At 38.5% G+C, this 19,208-nt stretch overlaps 1 protein-coding gene across 1 annotated transcript in view; it reads left to right on the forward strand.

The window, feature by feature from the left end:
- The window catches only part of CDH2 (cadherin 2), a 115,970-nt gene extending 102,728 nt beyond the window's left edge, over positions 1-13,242 (forward strand). The window contains exons 15-16 of the mRNA XM_054284593.1: positions 4,490-4,654; positions 11,742-13,242. Coding sequence (XP_054140568.1) covers positions 4,490-4,654; positions 11,742-11,948 — 372 coding nt within the window. The 3' untranslated portion in view covers positions 11,949-13,242. The remainder of the gene's footprint in view (positions 1-4,489; positions 4,655-11,741) is intronic.
- The last annotated feature ends 5,966 nt before the right edge of the window (positions 13,243-19,208 follow it).

Consider the following 19,208-nt stretch of genomic DNA (forward strand, 5'->3'; position numbering starts at 1 on the left):
TAAGGCTCCATCCTCTAAAAGGGGCAGGTAAAATTCAAATTTCTGCTACTCTTGCTTTATATGCACCTAAACCACTGCAGCTGATTGTGTTCAGTGAAAGACACTTACAGGTCTTACCATCAAATTAAGTCAAAGTGATCTTTGACAGTTAAGTTGATTATTTCTTGTATGGGGATAGAGCTGAACTTCCATATTTCTTTGCAAAGGGTGCATCCCTTGAAAATGAGAAACAGGTATAGTGGTTTTATTACATTATTTATGTGTCCAGTCCTGTGTTGGTGGCTAGGCAAAGCTTTCCTTCTGCAGAAGGTGAAAACCCAAGTCACCCCTGGAAGTGTATCACACACAGTCTCATGACCAGCCAGGAAATAAACCAAGAGCTCTGAGACAGCAGAGAAGCCAGAGTCATAAATCATTAATGAATGTCAGTCACATTCCAGGCACTAGGCTGTGGTAGTAGAAAGCTCAATTCAGATGTAATGTGTTAAAATATTTTCTGCGTGTTCCTTTCTCAAAAAAAGTCCATCCTGTCTCTGCATAGCATTTTATAGTTTTCGTCCATTGTCGTTTCATTCTGTTGTTTGCAGTTCTGCATCATAACGTTCCAGGATACATTCATACAAGGCAGTTACCAGTTACTGTAAACATTTTTTACTTTGTTAGGGTTTTTTCCAAGAACTTAAGTAAATCTTCTAATTTAGAACAACTAGTGAGGATGACAAAAATAAAAGATGTTTAAAACATCTCCTGCTGTAACCAGTCACTGCTCTATGAGGGATTATTACTCAGGTGCTTTTCAGTGAATAGCTGCCTTGCCCAAGAGGAAGTTGTTTAAGGAGGAGATTTTTGAAGGGTGCATTATCCTGTGTTTCAGTGGTTACTGGGGAATGTAAAATGGCCTTTTCTTCTATTCTGGATGTTTCTTCTATTCAAGTGGAGGTACTTGAACTGTGCTTTGGCATACTGTGTGGATGTTCTTAAAGAGGTGCTTTGAGGTGTTTTAGAGCCTTCTGCATACATTGCTGGTAATTCATAGGGCTTGGTTACCTGATTTTGACATTTAGCATTTTTCACTGGGATTGCATGTTTCAGGGAATATAAGGTTTGAACTAGTAATGGTTGCATTCTTCTCTTAAAGCTGTTAGAACTTAGGGAAGAGCTAATAATGTCAATATTGCAATCAGCTTGGAGGGGAGAGGGGGTTAGTGGGGTTTGGGGGGGGATTCGGCTTTGGGATTGATTGATTTCACAAGATGAAACTTGTGATAAAATGCCCTTCTAGCACATTAGGGTTGTCATCTCTTTAACCAGCAGTTGTCAGAAAGGCAGCTATAGTTTCTTCAGTGATAACAGATCCCTTCATAAACAAGCAGAGAACCAAAAAATCATTCAGCTTGCTTCACTTACATCCCTGTTGTAGAATGTGAGGTTTCTGTTTCCCTTTTGACTGTAGATTTCGACTATCAGACTAGTCCAGGTTTCTGGTTTCCAAAGGCCTGATTTTTTCTAGATGCAAAATGGGAGCAAACTTACATATCTTAGCAGTAATTGCAATTGAGAAAAACGAAGTAGATTCTCTCTTTCATCAACAAATTTAAGTTTGTCCAGAAGTTTGACAAGGAGAAAACTTGAACGAAACATCTGTTTTAGTGTGCTCAAGCCCAAACTGAAGGAAGGGATTTTTTTCTAGAATTGCTGGAGTTAGGGCTAAACAGCCCTAACTAAATAAATACTCTGACAAAAATTGGCAGCCATTTGAATTAGATACTCACAATTTTCACTGAAATACCTTTCCAATGGAGGGCCAAGACTTTTTCCCCAATGAACTGCCAATAATCCATAGGCAGATTTTAACTATAAACAGGTTATATGAGAAAAGACTGGAGCAAAACCAAAGCACTGTAGAATTGTGGTTCTGAAATTAAGAGTTAAAATGATGACCCAGAATGCTGATCAAAGCTGTCTGTCCCAGCCTATCCCACCATGTTTTGTTCTCTCTTTGATGTGCCAGTTTTCCATTTAGCTGTCACTTCTACAGTTAACTATCTTAGCAAACTCTGTTTTAGGCTCACCTTTAAGTCCATTCAGGAGCTTTAGGTAGTGTGTGAAAAGCTTTCCTGTCTGTGAAAGCAGCACTGAGTGAAGAGATGGGACCTCAGCACCTCTAAACAGCTTATGACCTGGCATTTTAAAGCATTTTTTCATCTTTTATGTTGCAATAATTGAGTAGAGTTACTTTAGACAGGAATGTTGAAGCAGCTGGGGTGGTTGTGTGGTGCCTGGCACACAGTGGGTTTGGGGAGGTGGTGGATGGGCTGGCCATTCCCCGCTGGTGTGCAGCTAGTACTGGTTTTAATGATAGGAGGGTTTGAGAGTCCAAGGTAGTATATACAGTGGATCTTCTTTGCACATCCAGACACTATTAGACCTGCAAGATAAATTACAGTGTCATAAATTACCCTAGAAAAGAAAACTGAAGTGGGATTCCACATAAGGACACGTTCTGCACTGCTGTTACCTCACAGATGGCTATCTTTGCTGACTTTCTAGCTATTAGAGGCTGCATATGTCTCAAAATACTAAATACATACAAAAGGATGCCTTAGATGTGGACATAATAGACTGACAAGCTTGATTTATATTTCTGTATTAGCACTAACCAGTAAAAGAATTGTATACAAATGTGTGTGGGTGAGGAAAAAAATTATAGAGTTGAAATGAATAGAGATGCTCTTCTGGTTTTAATACATTGTTGTTTAACCATACCAGTTTGAATTCCTCCACAATAAAATATATATATTTCATTTCTCCCTGTTGATGTTTTTCACCTTTATCTTTTGGGTGGGTATGAAAAGCACTCGTGTTACATATTTATAAATTCTAAAAAGTACATTCTTCTCTGTTTGATAGGATTTTCTGATAGCATGTCTCCAAACTATTTTGATTTATTTTACGTAATGAAAAGGGAAAGGATAAAAAGTTCTGTTCTGTTTACTTTTCTCTGATTCATACTGCTTCTTGGAGATCACTTATTATTCCTTTTGGTACATGAAGTACCGAAGGGTAGGAGTTAAAGCTCTGCCCCAAGGAACTTGTAATCTAATTAAAGCATATGAAACTGCATTCTCAGATCTCAGTGGAGCTGTTCCACCTTTTTTGACTATATATTTGTGTGCAGTCATCTGAGAACCCAAGTAACAAATCAGAAGGTGTAGTGGATTTGATAATCAGTTGCAGTTCTCCCCACAAACTACCATCGCTGCTGTCAAAAAGAATTCTTCTCCTGTTGAAAAGTCTGGGTTTGGGTCACAGGAGGTCACAGTCTCAGAAAGGATCTACATCCTGTGAGATAACAGCAGCAGTAAAAGCTTGCACTCCTTCCCTTAGGAGCCAGTAAGGATCTAATGAAAAATAGTCTGAGCAGACAACTTCCAGCAAGTAGAGATTATAAATAAGATTCTTACCAGAACAGCACTGTTCAAAAATTGATAGTTTTGATGGGTAGAGTAGCCTATTTAGGATGTTTATAACTGCTTGGATTATTTGTGGGACAGGGTATCTGGCATACAGCAGAGTTGGCATGAGCCCCCATCTGCTGGTAGTTCTTGAATGGCTTTCGTTTAAGCCTTGATGTCCAGTTCTTTGTTGTGCATTCTCACCAATGCCCTGTGTGAAGGCATCAGAGAGCATGACTTTCTTCTAGACATGGCAACAGTGAGGAGAATGATAATGATGAAATGCATCTCACTGTGCAGAGAGAATTCAGGAATATCTATGTTGAATGCATAAACATTGATCTAATTAAATTTTTCACGTACACACATACTGCTTATTGGAATTCGTACTGGTATGCTAACTTCATCAGTCTGCCGGAGTTTGAAACTGCAGCATCAAGTACTTAATGAACAGATTCATGAGTAATCTCTAGAAAGTGCTTAGAATTAAGGCCAAATCTGAGGAGCTTTGTACTTCTTATGACATTTTTCACCCTTTGGCTTTCACATTATGGAAGCCACATAAAATCAGCAAGGAGTCTTAAATTCATTCTTTGAAGGTATTAGAAAATACTGCAGAACACTGTGCTTGCTTTTTTCTCTCAGAATGTATGGCATTTATTTTCTTAGAAAAATAAGAGTTGGATTTGGCATCTTTGCTCTGTGCTGTAAATCATCATTACTAGCTAAAGTGTTTAGTCCCTTAATAGTACTACTCAAATCCCTGCTTCTCAAGGGAGAACTTATGAGAAGCTCTACAAATCTGATGGAATAGAATCAAACCAGGAGATTCAGGGAGTATAAATCAAATAACATCCTGTTGGTATGCAAATAGCAGTGTTATTGACTTACCCTCAGTAAGCATTACAGTCCTGAAAACAGGACTTCTGGTGAAATGATACTTTGCATTTTCCTTTTTTTCCTTCTCATGTTTCCCCCTGACAGACATTGTTTGAAATTCTGCTAACGTTCTGTGTCTGTTTCATATTTTGCAGGATTATGACTTGAGCCAGCTCCAGCAGCCTGACACTCTGGAACCAGATGCCATCAAACCTGTTGGAATCAGACGTCTTGATGAAAGGCCAATCCATGCAGAACCTCAGTATCCAGTCAGATCAGCTGCTCCTCATCCTGGGGACATTGGGGACTTCATTAATGAGGTAAAGAAGCGAAGAAAGGTTTCCTCCTAAGATCTGATGAGCTTTTATATTTTGTTTATTCTACTCCGCATGAGTAGCTGTTATGTTAGAACATAATAACTTTTTAAAACTTCCTCAGACAATTAAAATTGTCTCACTAGACAGAAGTAAATACAGTCTTCTAAAGTACAGACAAATTTAATTAACTCATTCAAACAGAAAGGGAAGATATATCAATTAACTTCTGTGCATCCGTATTAATTACATTCATAGTACGTTATCAGCAGCAACCACAATATCTCCAAGCAGGATTATGCAATGGGTTGCAAGTAATAAACAGAATAACAAAATTGTATGTAGCCTAAACTCATTTATTAATTCACAGTAATTTAATAATGGAAGAAGTTCATTTTCATTCTCCTCATACATTACCCTTTGAATGCAGATAATAGTGGAAATTCAGTACCTTCAATAAGACCAAAAGAATTCCGTCAAATACGATTAGTGAGCAGGGCAGCTAAATTAAATGTTATGTAAGTGCTTTTAATACTTGTTTTGTCGTAGAGCTTTCAAAGATTTTGCATTATCTTTGATTCTTCAATCTAATAAATGTAATTGAGATTCAGACTATATCAGAGTACTGATAGCTCTGAAAGAAATTATCCTCATTATTTCTATCACTGGTCAGTCTTAAATCATTGGTGTTGTGGTACTTATGATAGAACGTGTTTCTTGTGTTTTCTGGTTATAGAAAAAAAAAAAAGCTAACCCAGGATTTACTTCTATTTTGACTTCATTCTGTACTGAATTGTAGTAGTTAATTATTTCTCATATCTTCCTTGTCAGCTGGAGCTGGACACATATTGCAGAGTATTGCAGAACAGTTTCTGCAAACGTGTTTATTCTTGTTTGCCTTGAAGAAAAGTCATGCTAATATACTAAAGTCTTTTGTGTTAGAAAGCTGCAGAAAATTGAATTTGCCCCTTTTAAGGTATACAGTGATACCATTGTCAAAAAACTTAGAGGGGAGTTGACTAGCAGGAAATGTACAAATATTCTTGTAAGGCATTTTATTTTAAGAGACTCCAGTTTTTGCTTGCCTTACACTTCTAAATATTGCAGTTATAATTGGCTTCTGGAAAATAGTGGAGACACGAGACAATAAAAGACCCGCATTGTTGGCCAAGGCAGTGTACAAAAAAGAACTTCCTTGTGCTTCCAAACAATCAGAATTCCCATCCTGGTCTCACACAACTGTGGCCAGACAGTGCCCACCTGGCAGGCAGTAGTGAAGAACCCTGTTTTTTGTTGTTCTCAAAGCAGCCAGGAGGCTCTGTTATGGAGCAGAGGCAGGGAATGGGTCTGATTCTGCTGGAAGGCCAGAAAGGGGCCAGAGGTCGTCCAGCCTCCTAAGACCTTTTTAATGACTTAGCAAGCTGTTCTTGCAATATTATTTTTCAGTAGGTTATCACTCTTGAAGATGATAGCATCAGTGTGTACACATGGGGCAGAAGAAACAGTACGTGCTGTGTTGATCTAACCCTGTACGTTTATATGCACTACAGACGAGCATGGAGTCGTTTTCTTCCTGCTGTCTACTGTACTATATCAGTACTTCCCTTTATGCTTGCCATCCACCAAAAAAGAAAGCTTCTCCCAGCTATTCATACACAGTAAAATAATGTCATTGATTAAGAAAATATGTGCAAATATATATGAAGGTAAAGAAAACACAGCAATTTTCTTGTCTGCAAGTTAGCTCCGAATTAATTATATCTTCTGATTGAATTAACTGTGTGAGGTAGTTTCTATGCTTTAAGGATTATATATTTAGCTTGTCTTCTTCGTAAAGGTTTTTTTTTCTGAGGATTTTACAGAAATGTATTGTTTTACTGTAGGGCATTCCATCTAACCCTCTCTCTAGCAGACAGTAGCCACCCAAAGATTGTCTATGCTCTATGCTCTGTTTTCCCAGAAGACTGAGCAGAATAGGCATTTTATTTCTCTAAAATAGTGTCAGCTTAATTTGTGTTTTCTGTAAAAAATTTCCCATGACAGATGTGATTCTAAATTGTCTGCTGGATGTGGGAGAAAATGGGTCTGTCTTTCATGGGAGTATTCCTATGGAGATTGTTACAGTTAAATTTCAAAATTATCAGTGTCTAGAGTATAAATTTTCAGGCTGCACAGGTTTTCAGACTCTCCAGAAAATTGCACCTGCAGTCCTGGTATAATTAAACTCAAGAAACTTGGTAAGTTTCTCTCAGTTTTACTTGAGGTAAATTGAAAAAATATCTTGAGTAAAGCCTGTACCAGACATTTCTTAAGGCAGTTCCTACAGAAGATAAGCTGAGCTGTGGAAACAACATAGCAAGATAAGAAAGAGCAAAGTTCATATCTCTCTGCATCCAACTGCAATATTATTAGATGTAATTCTTCCCTTGGGCATCTCTAGCCCAAACCACCCACCAAACTAGCCCACTCCCTAGCTGAGCAGGGAGAGGCTGCTTTTGAACTGTCAGCCCTTCAGTACCAAAGTCTGCATTAGGCCCTTGGCTTGAAAAGATGCAACACTTTTGGAGATCAGTCCAATATTTTGGAGGACTTGACTCTATTCCAGGAGATGTGGGTCAGTATGGTCTTTTGGGATTCTGGTCCACATGTGGAAATTAATTTAATCTGTTGCTCACCAGCACCTCAGACACACTGTTCAGATTAGCTTCTGAATTACTTTAGCTTTTGACAAAAAATTGATTTCAGATACTGGAGAGTTTAGCTCCCATTTCCAAGCAAGCCATGGGAGTTTTCCTCTTATTTTCCTTACAGAGTCATAGAAACAAAAAGCAAAAAAAATATCCAGTGGGTCATTTAGGTTTTTTCCTTTTAGCAGTACTCTGTTTCTTCTGGTAGATTATTTTCTACCTGTCATCCCTTGCATTAAACCTACTTAACTCAATGAGACCATATATAAGTAAGAGTATTTTGTAGTGTTCTGGTGACTTCTCAGTTGAAAAACAAGTTAGAATTACAATAAAAAGTCATGCATTTTTATAACACAAAGTTGAGATAACACATACAAAGCTATGCACTGTTTAAAACAGGAAGGTTCCAGAGGTGTCTGATAGTCAAAATAGGTTTTGCAGGCATAAGCTAAATGACCTCAGGGACTTTCTTGTTTTGTCTGTTTCAATGGATAGATGAATCTGTAATTTAAGAGGGGAAGGGAAAAACCTTCTTTTCTTCCAGTCCAGTGTACAAACAAGTCAGTGAAATAAGTCATGTGTTATTAAGAATCCTCTGTAGACTTTGTTTTCCATTTTGAGCCTTTCAAAGCCTAACCTGCAGAGTGTGTAGCATAATTAACACTTAGAATAGTCAAGATTCGCAGGACAGTATAAATTAGACCTGTTTGAAGTAGTTTTGTTAATCCTGTTTTCAAAACCCACCTATATTGTCCCTAGAAATCTCAGGAAAGTTACATTGTGGTGGAGAATTTATAGCTATTTATATAGCTACAGAGAATATATTTATAATCAATAGAGGACATTGCCTGAGATAAACTAAATTTAAATTGCAAACTAAAGGTCTCATCCCATGGAGACATGGAGGACCCTCAATTCATTCTCAGTAAATGGTTATTGATACAGTGCACCTCCATGCAAAATGGACTCCCTCGATGGTTCCAGATATACACCAGTTTGTTTTTTGTGTTTCCCTGAAGGTCTCTGTTCTTACTTTCCTTCTCATCAAAAGCCTGCTGAATCTGATTAGGTAGTAGGATTAATGAAAATAGAAGCATTAGATTTTGTAATGTTCCATGTTAGTTCAAGATTTGAGAGGGTTACTTTCCTTTAACTTGAGAGAAATGCCTGTATTAAATGCCTGCCTGTATTAAGGCACATTTACTGTTGTTCCTCAGCCAAGGCACTGTAATTTCTCCAGTTCTGCCCCTTATCACCTCCTTAGTGAAAGCTCTACTATGTTTATAAAAGAGGAAATAAATGGGTCTGTCCAAGGTCTCAAGCTGGCCTCTCTATTGCTGTGGCTCTTCTTTGACATCTTGTTGTGCACTGGTGGTGTAGCACACGTAAAGAAGTGTGACAATTCACTGTCCCAGCAGGTTCCCCTGCTCCTGAGGATGCGCCCCAGAAATTCTGTTGTTGAATGAGCTTCTCACTCTAATAAAAACTTTGCATTTTCAGATCAGGAAACTGTAAACCAAGTAACTATAACAGCTCTGTTGCTCTAAGGTTCTTGAACACATCTGGTAAAAACTGAGATCTCTTTTCAGAAGTGACTGGTAATGAATGCCTTGGCAACAAAATCAGTAGTAGCCACTCCTGGCTGCCATTTGTCATCTTTTTGGTTGTGCAGATGCAGCAGGCTGTGTATCCATACCACCTCTACCCACTGAGAGGGACAGCATAATAAAAGAAAAAAGGTGGCAGTGCTGAAACCAAAGGGAGCTTCCAAGCTGATGGCACTGCCAAGGCTGTCTGGCATGCTGTAGAACCCAACAGCAAAGAGCATCATTACACTGGGTATGCTCAAAGAGTCAGCTCAGCAAAGAGAAAACATTGTAGTACTTCTCTCTCATTTTAGTATGTAACTTGTGACACAAATATAGCAGAAATCTTGTCATTTGAAGAGTTAGACACTAAGTTCAGTCATTACGCTGTGAACCAGGAGATAGGTGAAAATGTCAGTGTAACTTGTGCTGTGCAGTTGAATCAATACTTCCAAAACATGACCCGTAGCTACGTTCTCTGAATGAAATGGATTACACTGCCAGCACAACCTTTGAGAAAGTGAATTTGTTAGTGAGATCCTATCTTGTAAGTCAGTAACTCAAAACCAGTTTCCTTTTCTGAAATGCTATCATGATAGCAGCAGCAAATTGAAAAAAAAATTACAACTTCCCCTTTGGAAAAACAGATGGAAAGAGGCTGCCTTCTGCCTTGTCATGGATGACTGATAGGTATCAGAATTTTTGCAGTGCTGTAGGAAAATGTTTTGTTCGCTGATTTTTTAAAATAAATTGGTATCCCATGGTTGGCTGGCTATTAGTAGGCAGAACTGCAGGGAAATAACATTTTGTCTCCAAACCAACTTTCTAAATGACTTTCACACATGGATAGCTGGCATTCGTACCTCAGCACTCCTTACCCTCAGCTGGCATTTATTCTCCTTCCCTGTCACCTGCGTTCCAAACACGTGGGTGTCTGTCACCTCAAGCAGGCTTCAGGAAAGATCTGAATACCATGAGGCCAGTTACTGCCTAAGAAGTAAAGTTGTCTTTGTGCTTCAGATGCAGAAAATAAGAGAAAGCCTTAGAACTTGCCCCTTGGAAGCTGGATAAGGGATGTCTTCCAACGCTTGCTGTTGCCTTTTCAAAATCACACATCATTTTTGCTTATTACGGCCATCAGGTTTGAAAATGCCAGAGAGAAATAACAAGCATCACCAATTATTCTTATCTCATAATTCAAAATTACACTTTTAATGCAGGCTATTAATAACCTGTTTGATGTTGTTGTACCACACGAAATGATCATTTCAAGGCCAAAATTTGTTCTTGATTGGAGGTCATTGGGTTGATAAATATGCTGGGCTTTTCCACCACTGATTTTGAAATTATTTTAAGTACATTTTGCACAATTCTGAATTATTTAAATAGGTAAAAGAGCCAGGATTCACTTCTACCTTTTCAATGCCAAATGCTTTAATTAATGGGTTTAATATGTATGTATTCCATAATACATATTTGTAGAAGAAAAATCAGCTTCTGGTTCCATTTTGTCATATTTGGACAGAACACAATTAAAAGTGAAATGTACTTTTCTAAAACCAGAATATATTAGATAATTTGAAGGAAGCTTACTCATTCCTTCAAATAAGTAGGACTATAATAATGCCATACTTTAAATAAATAAACATTAAAAATTAAAATTAAAACCAGCACAAATATCACTGGTAAAAATTAATAGTGAGCAATTTAAAATCCTAGCACAGCCTTATGGAATTCTGGAAGATACATTATCCCCTGTCAGTGGCTGCCAGAGTAGATCCTATTCAAAATGGAAGATCTTGAAAAAAAGTGTTGTTAATCCCATGGAAGAAACTATGAGGTTAAAAAAATACAAATCATAAGAGAACTTTTTGGCTTCAGGCTTTTATATTCAGCTTGTAAATCTTCCCCAGATAAGCACAGAGAAATTGTCTCATATTCTAAAGTTAGTTACTCATACAAGCGCTTAGTTTGGACTTATGTAACAAAACAGAGAATGTAGAGGCTTTTCTCTGGAAGAAGTGTGGTTCTTTCCTGGCTTTTCCTCTTCAATTCCCCAGCATTTCCTCCAATTCATTTTGTGCTGCTTTTAATTTTGTCTATTCAACTCCATAGACTGGAAATGTGAAAATGCTGATGGCCCACTGTTCATAACTTCAGTACTTTGAAATGAGGAAACAAAAACAGTCATCATCTTGTATTCAGCTTTAATGTCACTGTGTGTATTTTCTGAAGAGCAGGTGGATTTCATGGGTGGATGTGGCAAAACATAAAAGGCTTAAGACAGCGTACCATATATTTTTCTCACAGCAGCCTACAAAGGTACATGAGTTTACAGGACTAACTAAATATGGATTTTGGCAGATGCAGATGGACTGCAGGCCAGAAAAGTCAGTGGATATGCTGTTGACCATGTGGGATGGCTGTTGAAGTGAATCTCTGCAAAAATGCTAATTTCTCCTTCCTCATCTGTCTAACCATTCCCACATTGCCCATGGCACACAGGTTGTGAGCTGTGTATCTCTGAAACTGTTTATTTACTAGCTTCAGTCCCAGTGCCATGACTCTCTCTTAAGGTTTTGTTAGGGCTGTGATTGCAGCTACATTCAAAATGTCCAGTGCTGCAATGCTGGAAACCTGGTCATTCTAAAGAGTTACAAAAATGTAAATCCTGTTTTGCACTGAATGGCAGGAGAGGAAGAACTTTGTTTTCTCAAGTGGTGCTTGATAGATAACTGCACTGCAAATATACCGGATGTGCTTTTGTCTCGCTCTCAGATACAGAACTTTATCTTCTTTTTTCCCCTCTCCTTCTTGCAGGGACTTAAAGCAGCTGACAATGACCCTACAGCCCCACCGTATGACTCCCTCTTAGTCTTTGACTACGAAGGAAGCGGCTCCACTGCTGGATCCTTGAGCTCTCTTAACTCCTCAAGTAGTGGTGGTGAGCAAGACTATGACTACCTAAATGACTGGGGCCCACGTTTCAAGAAACTTGCTGACATGTACGGTGGAGGTGATGACTGAACTTCAAAGTGAACTTTGGTTTTGGACAAGTACAAACATTTCAACTGATATTCCCCAAAAGCATACAGAAGCTAGGCTTTAACTTTGTAGTCTACTAGCACAAGTGCTTGCTGAAGGCTTTGGCTTAGGCTGCAAACCAATTTGGGCTCCGTGGAATATCAGTGATCCAATGCTGTTTGGAAAAAAATATTGAGCTCAGTTACACTTGAATTTTACAGTACAGAAGCACTGGGATTTTATGTGCCTTTTTGTACCTTTTTCAGATCGGAATTAGTTTTATGTTTAAGGCTTTAATGGTACTGATTTGTGAAATGATGCATTAAAGAGACAAAATATGTTGGGGTGGGGAGGAGTAAGGTGAAACACAATATACTTCACAATGCTTTTGTTACATCGCATTGCTTTTATTAAAATAAGGAGATTAAAAATAAACAAAAAAATCCTCATGGAACAATTTTATTATCTGGGAGAGAGAACCATGAGGTGGAACAATGTACATTACTTCTAGTTTTAGATGTTAGGGGACTTTTTTCACTAAAATTCTAAAAATTATGCAGCTGGTTGCAAATAAAGGGAGTTTTCATATCACCAGTTTGTAGCAGAATTGATTTTTTTTTTTCTTATGCTAGAATGTTAGACACATTTTGGTCTTAATCCATGTACACGTTTTGGTTTTTGTTGTTTTTTTTTTTTATTTCTAGTATTTTTTCCCACTTCACTGTAAAAAATGGTATGTGTACATAATGTTTTATTGGCATAGTCTGTGGAGAAGTGCAGAAACTTCAGAACACGTGTATGTATTATTTGGACTATGGATTCAGGTTTTTGCATGTTTATATCTTTCGTTTATGGATAAAGTATTTACAAAACAGGTTGCAAACAAGTGACATTGATTCAATTGTTGAACTGTAGTTAGAGTACTCAATATTTTTTTTATTTTTATTTTTATTATTTTTTTTGGTTTGGGGAGGGAGAAAAGTTCTTAGCACAAAAAAGTTTTACATAATTTGTACCAAAAAAAGGGGGGGGAGGGGAGTTGGCCTGATACTGGTGGCACAAGAAAATCTACAGTATGTTTTCGGGGTGGGAGGGGGGGGAAGGAGCTTTCAAACTGGAGAGACTTCTGAGAACAGCTTTGCCTCTGTATTGTGTACCAGAATATGAATGATACACCTCTGACCCCAACGTTCTGAATAAAATGCTAATTTTGGATCTGGTGCTTGGTTTGGCATTTTTTCTTCCACCTGAGCAGCCCTGACTGCAGTAAATAAAAAGTACCCGAAATGTGTTTGAATTCTGTGAGAAGTTGTGGGTGCTTCTTTGGCATTTCCTACTGCCAGACTGAAAACAAGCTGCATGTAGAAGAAAGCCCAGCACAAATTTGGAAGGCAAGTTCCCAGGTAAAAGCAAAGTGATCTGTGCTGGGATTTCTGGGAATTCACAATTTTCGGTTCCCCAGTGATGGCTAGCTCTTTGGTTTAATGTGCATTATCTAAATAAGAACTTGCATAATTTTTGGCTCATTTCTAGACTGACAGTTTAATGGATGTGTGATTATGCTGCAGGTTGTATAAATAAATTGCAGATTGTAGCAGTCCTTTGCTGCCTGGACTTTCTTGTGCTGAAGTGAAGACAAGCCCCTGGTAACCCGAGTGCACATCAAATCACATCCTGCAAGAAGGTGCTTACATTCATGGAGGTCTGTCAAAAAGCCCCATGAGGAGATTTGTCATTATTAAACATGTTTCTGACCTGTTACTATGATTTACTTGCAAACAAAGCAAGCATAGTAGGTACAGTTGTGTCTTTGTTCTCTTGCAGCAATCTGCTCAGGTTTAATGCCTACATTTACAGACATTAAGGACCCAATTGTGAGTGGTGTGAGCCTCAAACAAAATGAAATGCTCTCAGTGGACAGGGAGGGGAACCAGGCTCTGGCAGCAAGTTGATCTGGGGGGAAAGCATCACTGGTGCCACTTCAGTGCTTCCTCAGCACTCACACCATAATTTACGTAATTTGACTTTGGGACATAAATCCCAAAACCGATTTGGGGAGTGTTAACGCTGCATGGGGAATGTCTCCTTTTTTTGCTCCTGATAAAAGGTAGCAGTCCTCTCAGGCTGGGATATACTATTTCAGCTTCTGCACACCTGGCTATTATTTATATCATCCATTTGCAACTATAACTTAATGCTGTAATATAGCCTTGATTTTTGAGTAATGTGTCCAAGTTACCAACAAGCACTGTTAAGCTATTTCCAAATTCAATTTGTAATGTACAGAACAAAGGATGTAGATCAGGACATGGAAATAAAGTCTGACCATGCATAGTTAAGTAAGGACAACTTTCATAAAGGGCAGATTTTAAACTGTCAATGCATGTTAAATAAGCAGAAGACAGCTTTTAGCACACAAAATTATGCAAAAATGTATTTCAAGCGTAATCTATTATTGTTACTTTGAACCAACAAACTGAAAGTGCTAAATGAACTTTATTCATTGACATTGAATGTCAAAAGACACACTGGGGGAGAGATCTGTGAAAGATTTCCAGTTTGGGCTATAGCACAATTTTTTGTTAAAAGTGGACAGAGGTCATCTTTTATGAGCACTTGGCTGTTCTGCACAGCACTAGGAGCTTTATCTTGATCAGACAGATAGCCAGCTCTACAGCTCCTTTGAAATTGTAGCAACAGTTCTCAGACCTAGTGACAGTTCAGCATTAAGTCTGCTGAACAGAACAATGAGATTTTATGCATCTCGACTGCTTACAGAAGAAGGAAAAAGATGTTTGAACTGATCATCTTTCATCAAGTTTCAGATTCATCTTTATTCTAGAAATGTGCAGCCAGGTTTTGTACCCCTGATACCTGCTTCAATGCCCATCAGAGGGCTGCACTGAGAGGAAGGTGGCTGAACATTGGTTGGGCCCTACAATATTTTTGAAAAATGGAAATTTTGGCAGCCTAATTTGTAAATAGCATTTGGTAGCAGCATATATTACCTCTGCTTTAGAGACACTGTATCCAAGGGAAGTTACTGGCAAGAAATGAGGCTTGAGCAAGTTTGACCTTTCAGCCTTTCTGCAATTTATTATTTTCTTTCAGTGATAGTCTTTCATAGCCTATATCCTTCTTGGCTTCAGGGCTAATAAAGGTGGGGAAGAGTGGTTTCAGGAGATAAACATTGGAAATGGATACTGATGGCCTTATGGCAGATGGGTCTGCTCTACTGCATTTTCTCTGGGATTGCCAAATACTGATGAATATAGGCTAATACTCATCCCAAAACAGTCTAAAATGTCTAAAACCATACTTCCTCCAGGTAGTTGAACTCTGAAGTGGTTCTTTTGGTACTAAAGTAACGAAGTGACTAAAAGCCCCATGGAGATTGCTGCTTGGGAATTCTCTTTCTTGGTATGCAGTACTTTTTTGGACCAGACTAATGATGTTACCCAGAACATTAACATCTACTTTTCCATGGTGCCATTCACCTTAACACCTGAGGGGAAATATCTTCTGACAGCTGATGGGACAATTCCCAAAAGGGTCTCTAAAACCTTTCTGTAGTTACTAGAGATGTCTCATGTATGCCACTGCCAATTCTTCCTTTACACAACTACTTCTACCTTCCTAAGGAACCTTTCTGCTAGGTTGCATAATTTTGACAGATTTACCTTTCTGGTTCAGGAGTGTGAAAGCAAAGTTCCAGCTTTTACCTTAGTCAATATTTATTAGTCAAATAAAAATCAGAAAAGTCAGACGAATGCTTAAATACCTACTCCACAGTGGTATATTTTATACATAGATTTCAGCCAGGGATGATCCACATTTGTATGGTGTCCTTATTTTTTATTTGTTTTGCATTTGCTTAAATAAACTTTAATGTTTAGTCTCTCTCTAGACAAGGATCTTTCCTAGGAATTTCTTTAAAGCATAGGATAATTTCTCTTTACTTAATATATGTCACAGGAATAATGAAAATATTTCCCTTTAACAACAAAGCCCAGCTGGGAAATAGAAGTGAGGAAGAAAGGCCAAAATAAAAAGGCTAAGTGTTCCCCACAGGCACCCAAGGTGCTTTCCATCACACAGATAGGGAAAGAGCATCCCATTTGTTAGGGACCCTTTGATGAATCAATGCAAGACACACTTCAGCCCACCTGTGCCTCTGTGCTGGCCAGACATCTTTTTGGGTGTAACAGAGATTTGGAGATGTCCCTTCTCTGGAATTCTCAGTGTCAGTGCTGCTCCCTGTCCTGCTGGGTTACATTCCAGCACTGTGCTTTCACATTTTTCCTCCTCAGTTTACCCAGGTAGTTGAACAGTGCCAAAACTCACGCCAGGTTTTATGTAACCTTCAGTTTACAAACCACAAAGAATCAAGGTCTTAAGTCTTGTTTTGGTTTGCTTGCTTTGCTGCAGGCTGGAGGATGTGTTCTCCACACAGCAATAGCTGGGAAGGCTTTGTCTTCCTTTTCAAAGTTCAATGTCCTGAACTGTATTTTACCCCTGTGACCTCTGTGGGCTTCTAGGACATCTGAAAATGCAGCAATTGCCAGTGATACAGTAGGCACTGATAATCAGATTTCACATTTATGTGCTCTCTTGACATTTCTGCCGGAGACGGACATATCCTGTGGTGACAACATGACCCTGCAACCCCACCAGAGAGCTTTTTGGAAAGATCAGTCGGGGTGAGGTGGTGGACATGTGCTCCCTGAGCTGCTGTCCTGTTGCTCTGGCTGCAGAGAATGCATTCCTGTGTGTGTGCCTCTCAGTAGATTGACGCATAATTGCAGGTCTCTTGCCACTCTTCTCTGAGCACAAAAAAGCTGCCCATGTAGGACCCCTGGAATGCACCCACACATCTCATCTCCTGCATGCCTTGCCACCTCTACAATCTACAAACTGCCTCAACAAGATGGTCATTATTTTCTATTTGCTTCCATCTTTATTCTTTCCCCCAGCTATGTTTCAGAAAATACCTAAGAGCATTTGTCTTTCATTAACAAAGGCAATGAACTATGGTTTATTATTCTTGTTGCTTGTGGCATTTCCCATCTAATACGTAGTTTTTAAACCCTTTTGCCTTCCATGCGCAAATTCTACTTTCTTAGTTCTCTTGGCAAGGCTGAGAAAATGCTTCCACTTTTGTTTCCGTTTCTACTTACCCATTTTCAGTTCTTGTAAGAATCTCTTTTGCTCTTGTTTTCAGACCTTAAATCAATATTCTGTGAAAAAACAGTGACCAACATCATCTTCTTTAAATTGGCTATTTTCCCCTCCTAATAGAGAACATGCTTGTAGAGTTCCTATTTTCCTGTGTTGCACTCAGGAAAAAAGTTAGGTTTTTCATTGTTCAAAATGGATTTTATTTATTACTATTTCTTAAAATATATTCATTTTGAGAGGCTTTTTTTCCAAGCACTAGTGCATTTTTAAACATCATAGTGGTGCACATTTATGCAATTTCATGAAATCACCTTCAGGTGGTTCACTCCCTCCCAAAGAGCCTAAATACTGATTCTGAAAGACATATTTTGGTCTGGGTATGAATAAGGAATAGTAGCATTGTGCAAATTATTTTTATATTCCTGCTTCTGAAGACAAAATGTGTTGATATGGTATGGGTATATACAGACTGACAGATCCATGGGCCCACCCGTTCTGGGTTCCAAATTACAGAAGTTTGATTATTGCATTACATTTGTTATCTGCAGTACTGCAGAGTGAGCTTATAAAAACCCAGCTGTCTGTGTGCGCCATAAATCAAAAGTAATGGCCAGATAATCAAAATTATGTTCCAATTCTAGAACATCCATTACTGGTGGCATTGTGTGAAGCAGTTATAAAAACAAGCAGTGTGCTAGGATGATTAGAGGGAATTACACTAAAAATGTAGAATCATTGCTGGTGTGTTTTGACTTGAAGTTAACAAAGAGAAGTTTGCTCAGTAAGGGTATTTCAAGATAAACTGAGAAATAAACAAAAATTTGTCTTTTAGCCTGACCTAGTAAGGAAGCAATATTCAGAGCCCTGTCTTTCTGAGAACTGATTTTTCCTCATTTGGGCAAAATGAAACTAAACAAGAAAAACAACCAAAAATAGTCAACCCAACCCTTAAAAACTCTTCATGGAATGGGAGAGGCAACTTCAAAGACCTGCTCTGCTGTCATGTTTCATAACAAAGAATTCCAGGCTATTGCCAAGTTTTTTGATCTTCCCATTTTCTTGTGTGGCAAAAGTTCACACTGACTAGAGACCAAATTATCTGACTGCAGAATGTCCAAATCCAAACTCTAACTTAGAGTTAGTTACTTCGGTGTTTCCCGTTGTTCCTTCTTGGTATGACTAATTAAGCACCTAAATAAATACTGTAACACCTGAACTACTGTTTGGGGTGTAAAAAAGCCCCAGCCCACACGCAGGGGCTATGCTTTGGTGTTTTATATGCTGAGTGAATGCCATTATTTTGAAACTAATGAGTTTTTCCATTAAGGTCTTGTGGAAATCTCTAGATTTTATTGTGAAGGAAACAGTTCATAAATCCTTTGCATTTATTCACAAAATGAATTGTTTTCTGGTCATTCCCACTCACCCTTCAGCTATTTGAAGGCAAGACTTAAATGGCAATAAAATTTTCATATGGGTTGATGACCACAAGGAAACCTTTTGAGCCCTAGCCTTCAGGCTTGACCTTCAGAGGCTGGAAAGCAATCCTTTTTGCTGAATAGTAGTCCATCAGGTCAAGTTCTCATGAAAAATGTTTTTCCTTTGAAATTGAGTAGTGTCAACATATATAGTGGAGCAGTGTGTTACAGAAGGTAAGTGAGAGTGGCAGAACACAGCCCTCCCAAAATGGGTTCAGACCCAAAGCTCCTGAGTCAACCCAGATGCTCCCACTGGGGATGCCCCCCAAGCATTCAGCTCGGGGAAATGTTTACATCTGTATTATTCCTGCAGCCATGTTTGATAGCATTTGAAGATAAACAACCTTGAATCACCAGGAATGTATGCATGAATACATTTCTTCCAGAAAATAGAGACTGACATAACAATTCCAAGTTGTTATCAATTATCGGCTGACTTCCTTTTGAAAAATGTAGTTTAATGACTTCATATTTTGTAATAACTCACTGTATTCACTAAGGTGCTGTGTTTGCTGAACTCTGGACTGTGTTGTGATGACAGGTGACCCTGTTGAAATGAGCTTTTACAGAAATCTATTTCAGATCTGAGTATTTGGAAGGGAATTTT

This window comes from Melozone crissalis, unplaced genomic scaffold (assembly GCF_028551555.1).
Source record: "Melozone crissalis strain CALT ecotype California unplaced genomic scaffold, PUWL_Pcris_2 ptg000042l_1, whole genome shotgun sequence".
Classification (NCBI taxonomy): domain Eukaryota; kingdom Metazoa; phylum Chordata; class Aves; order Passeriformes; family Passerellidae; genus Melozone; species Melozone crissalis.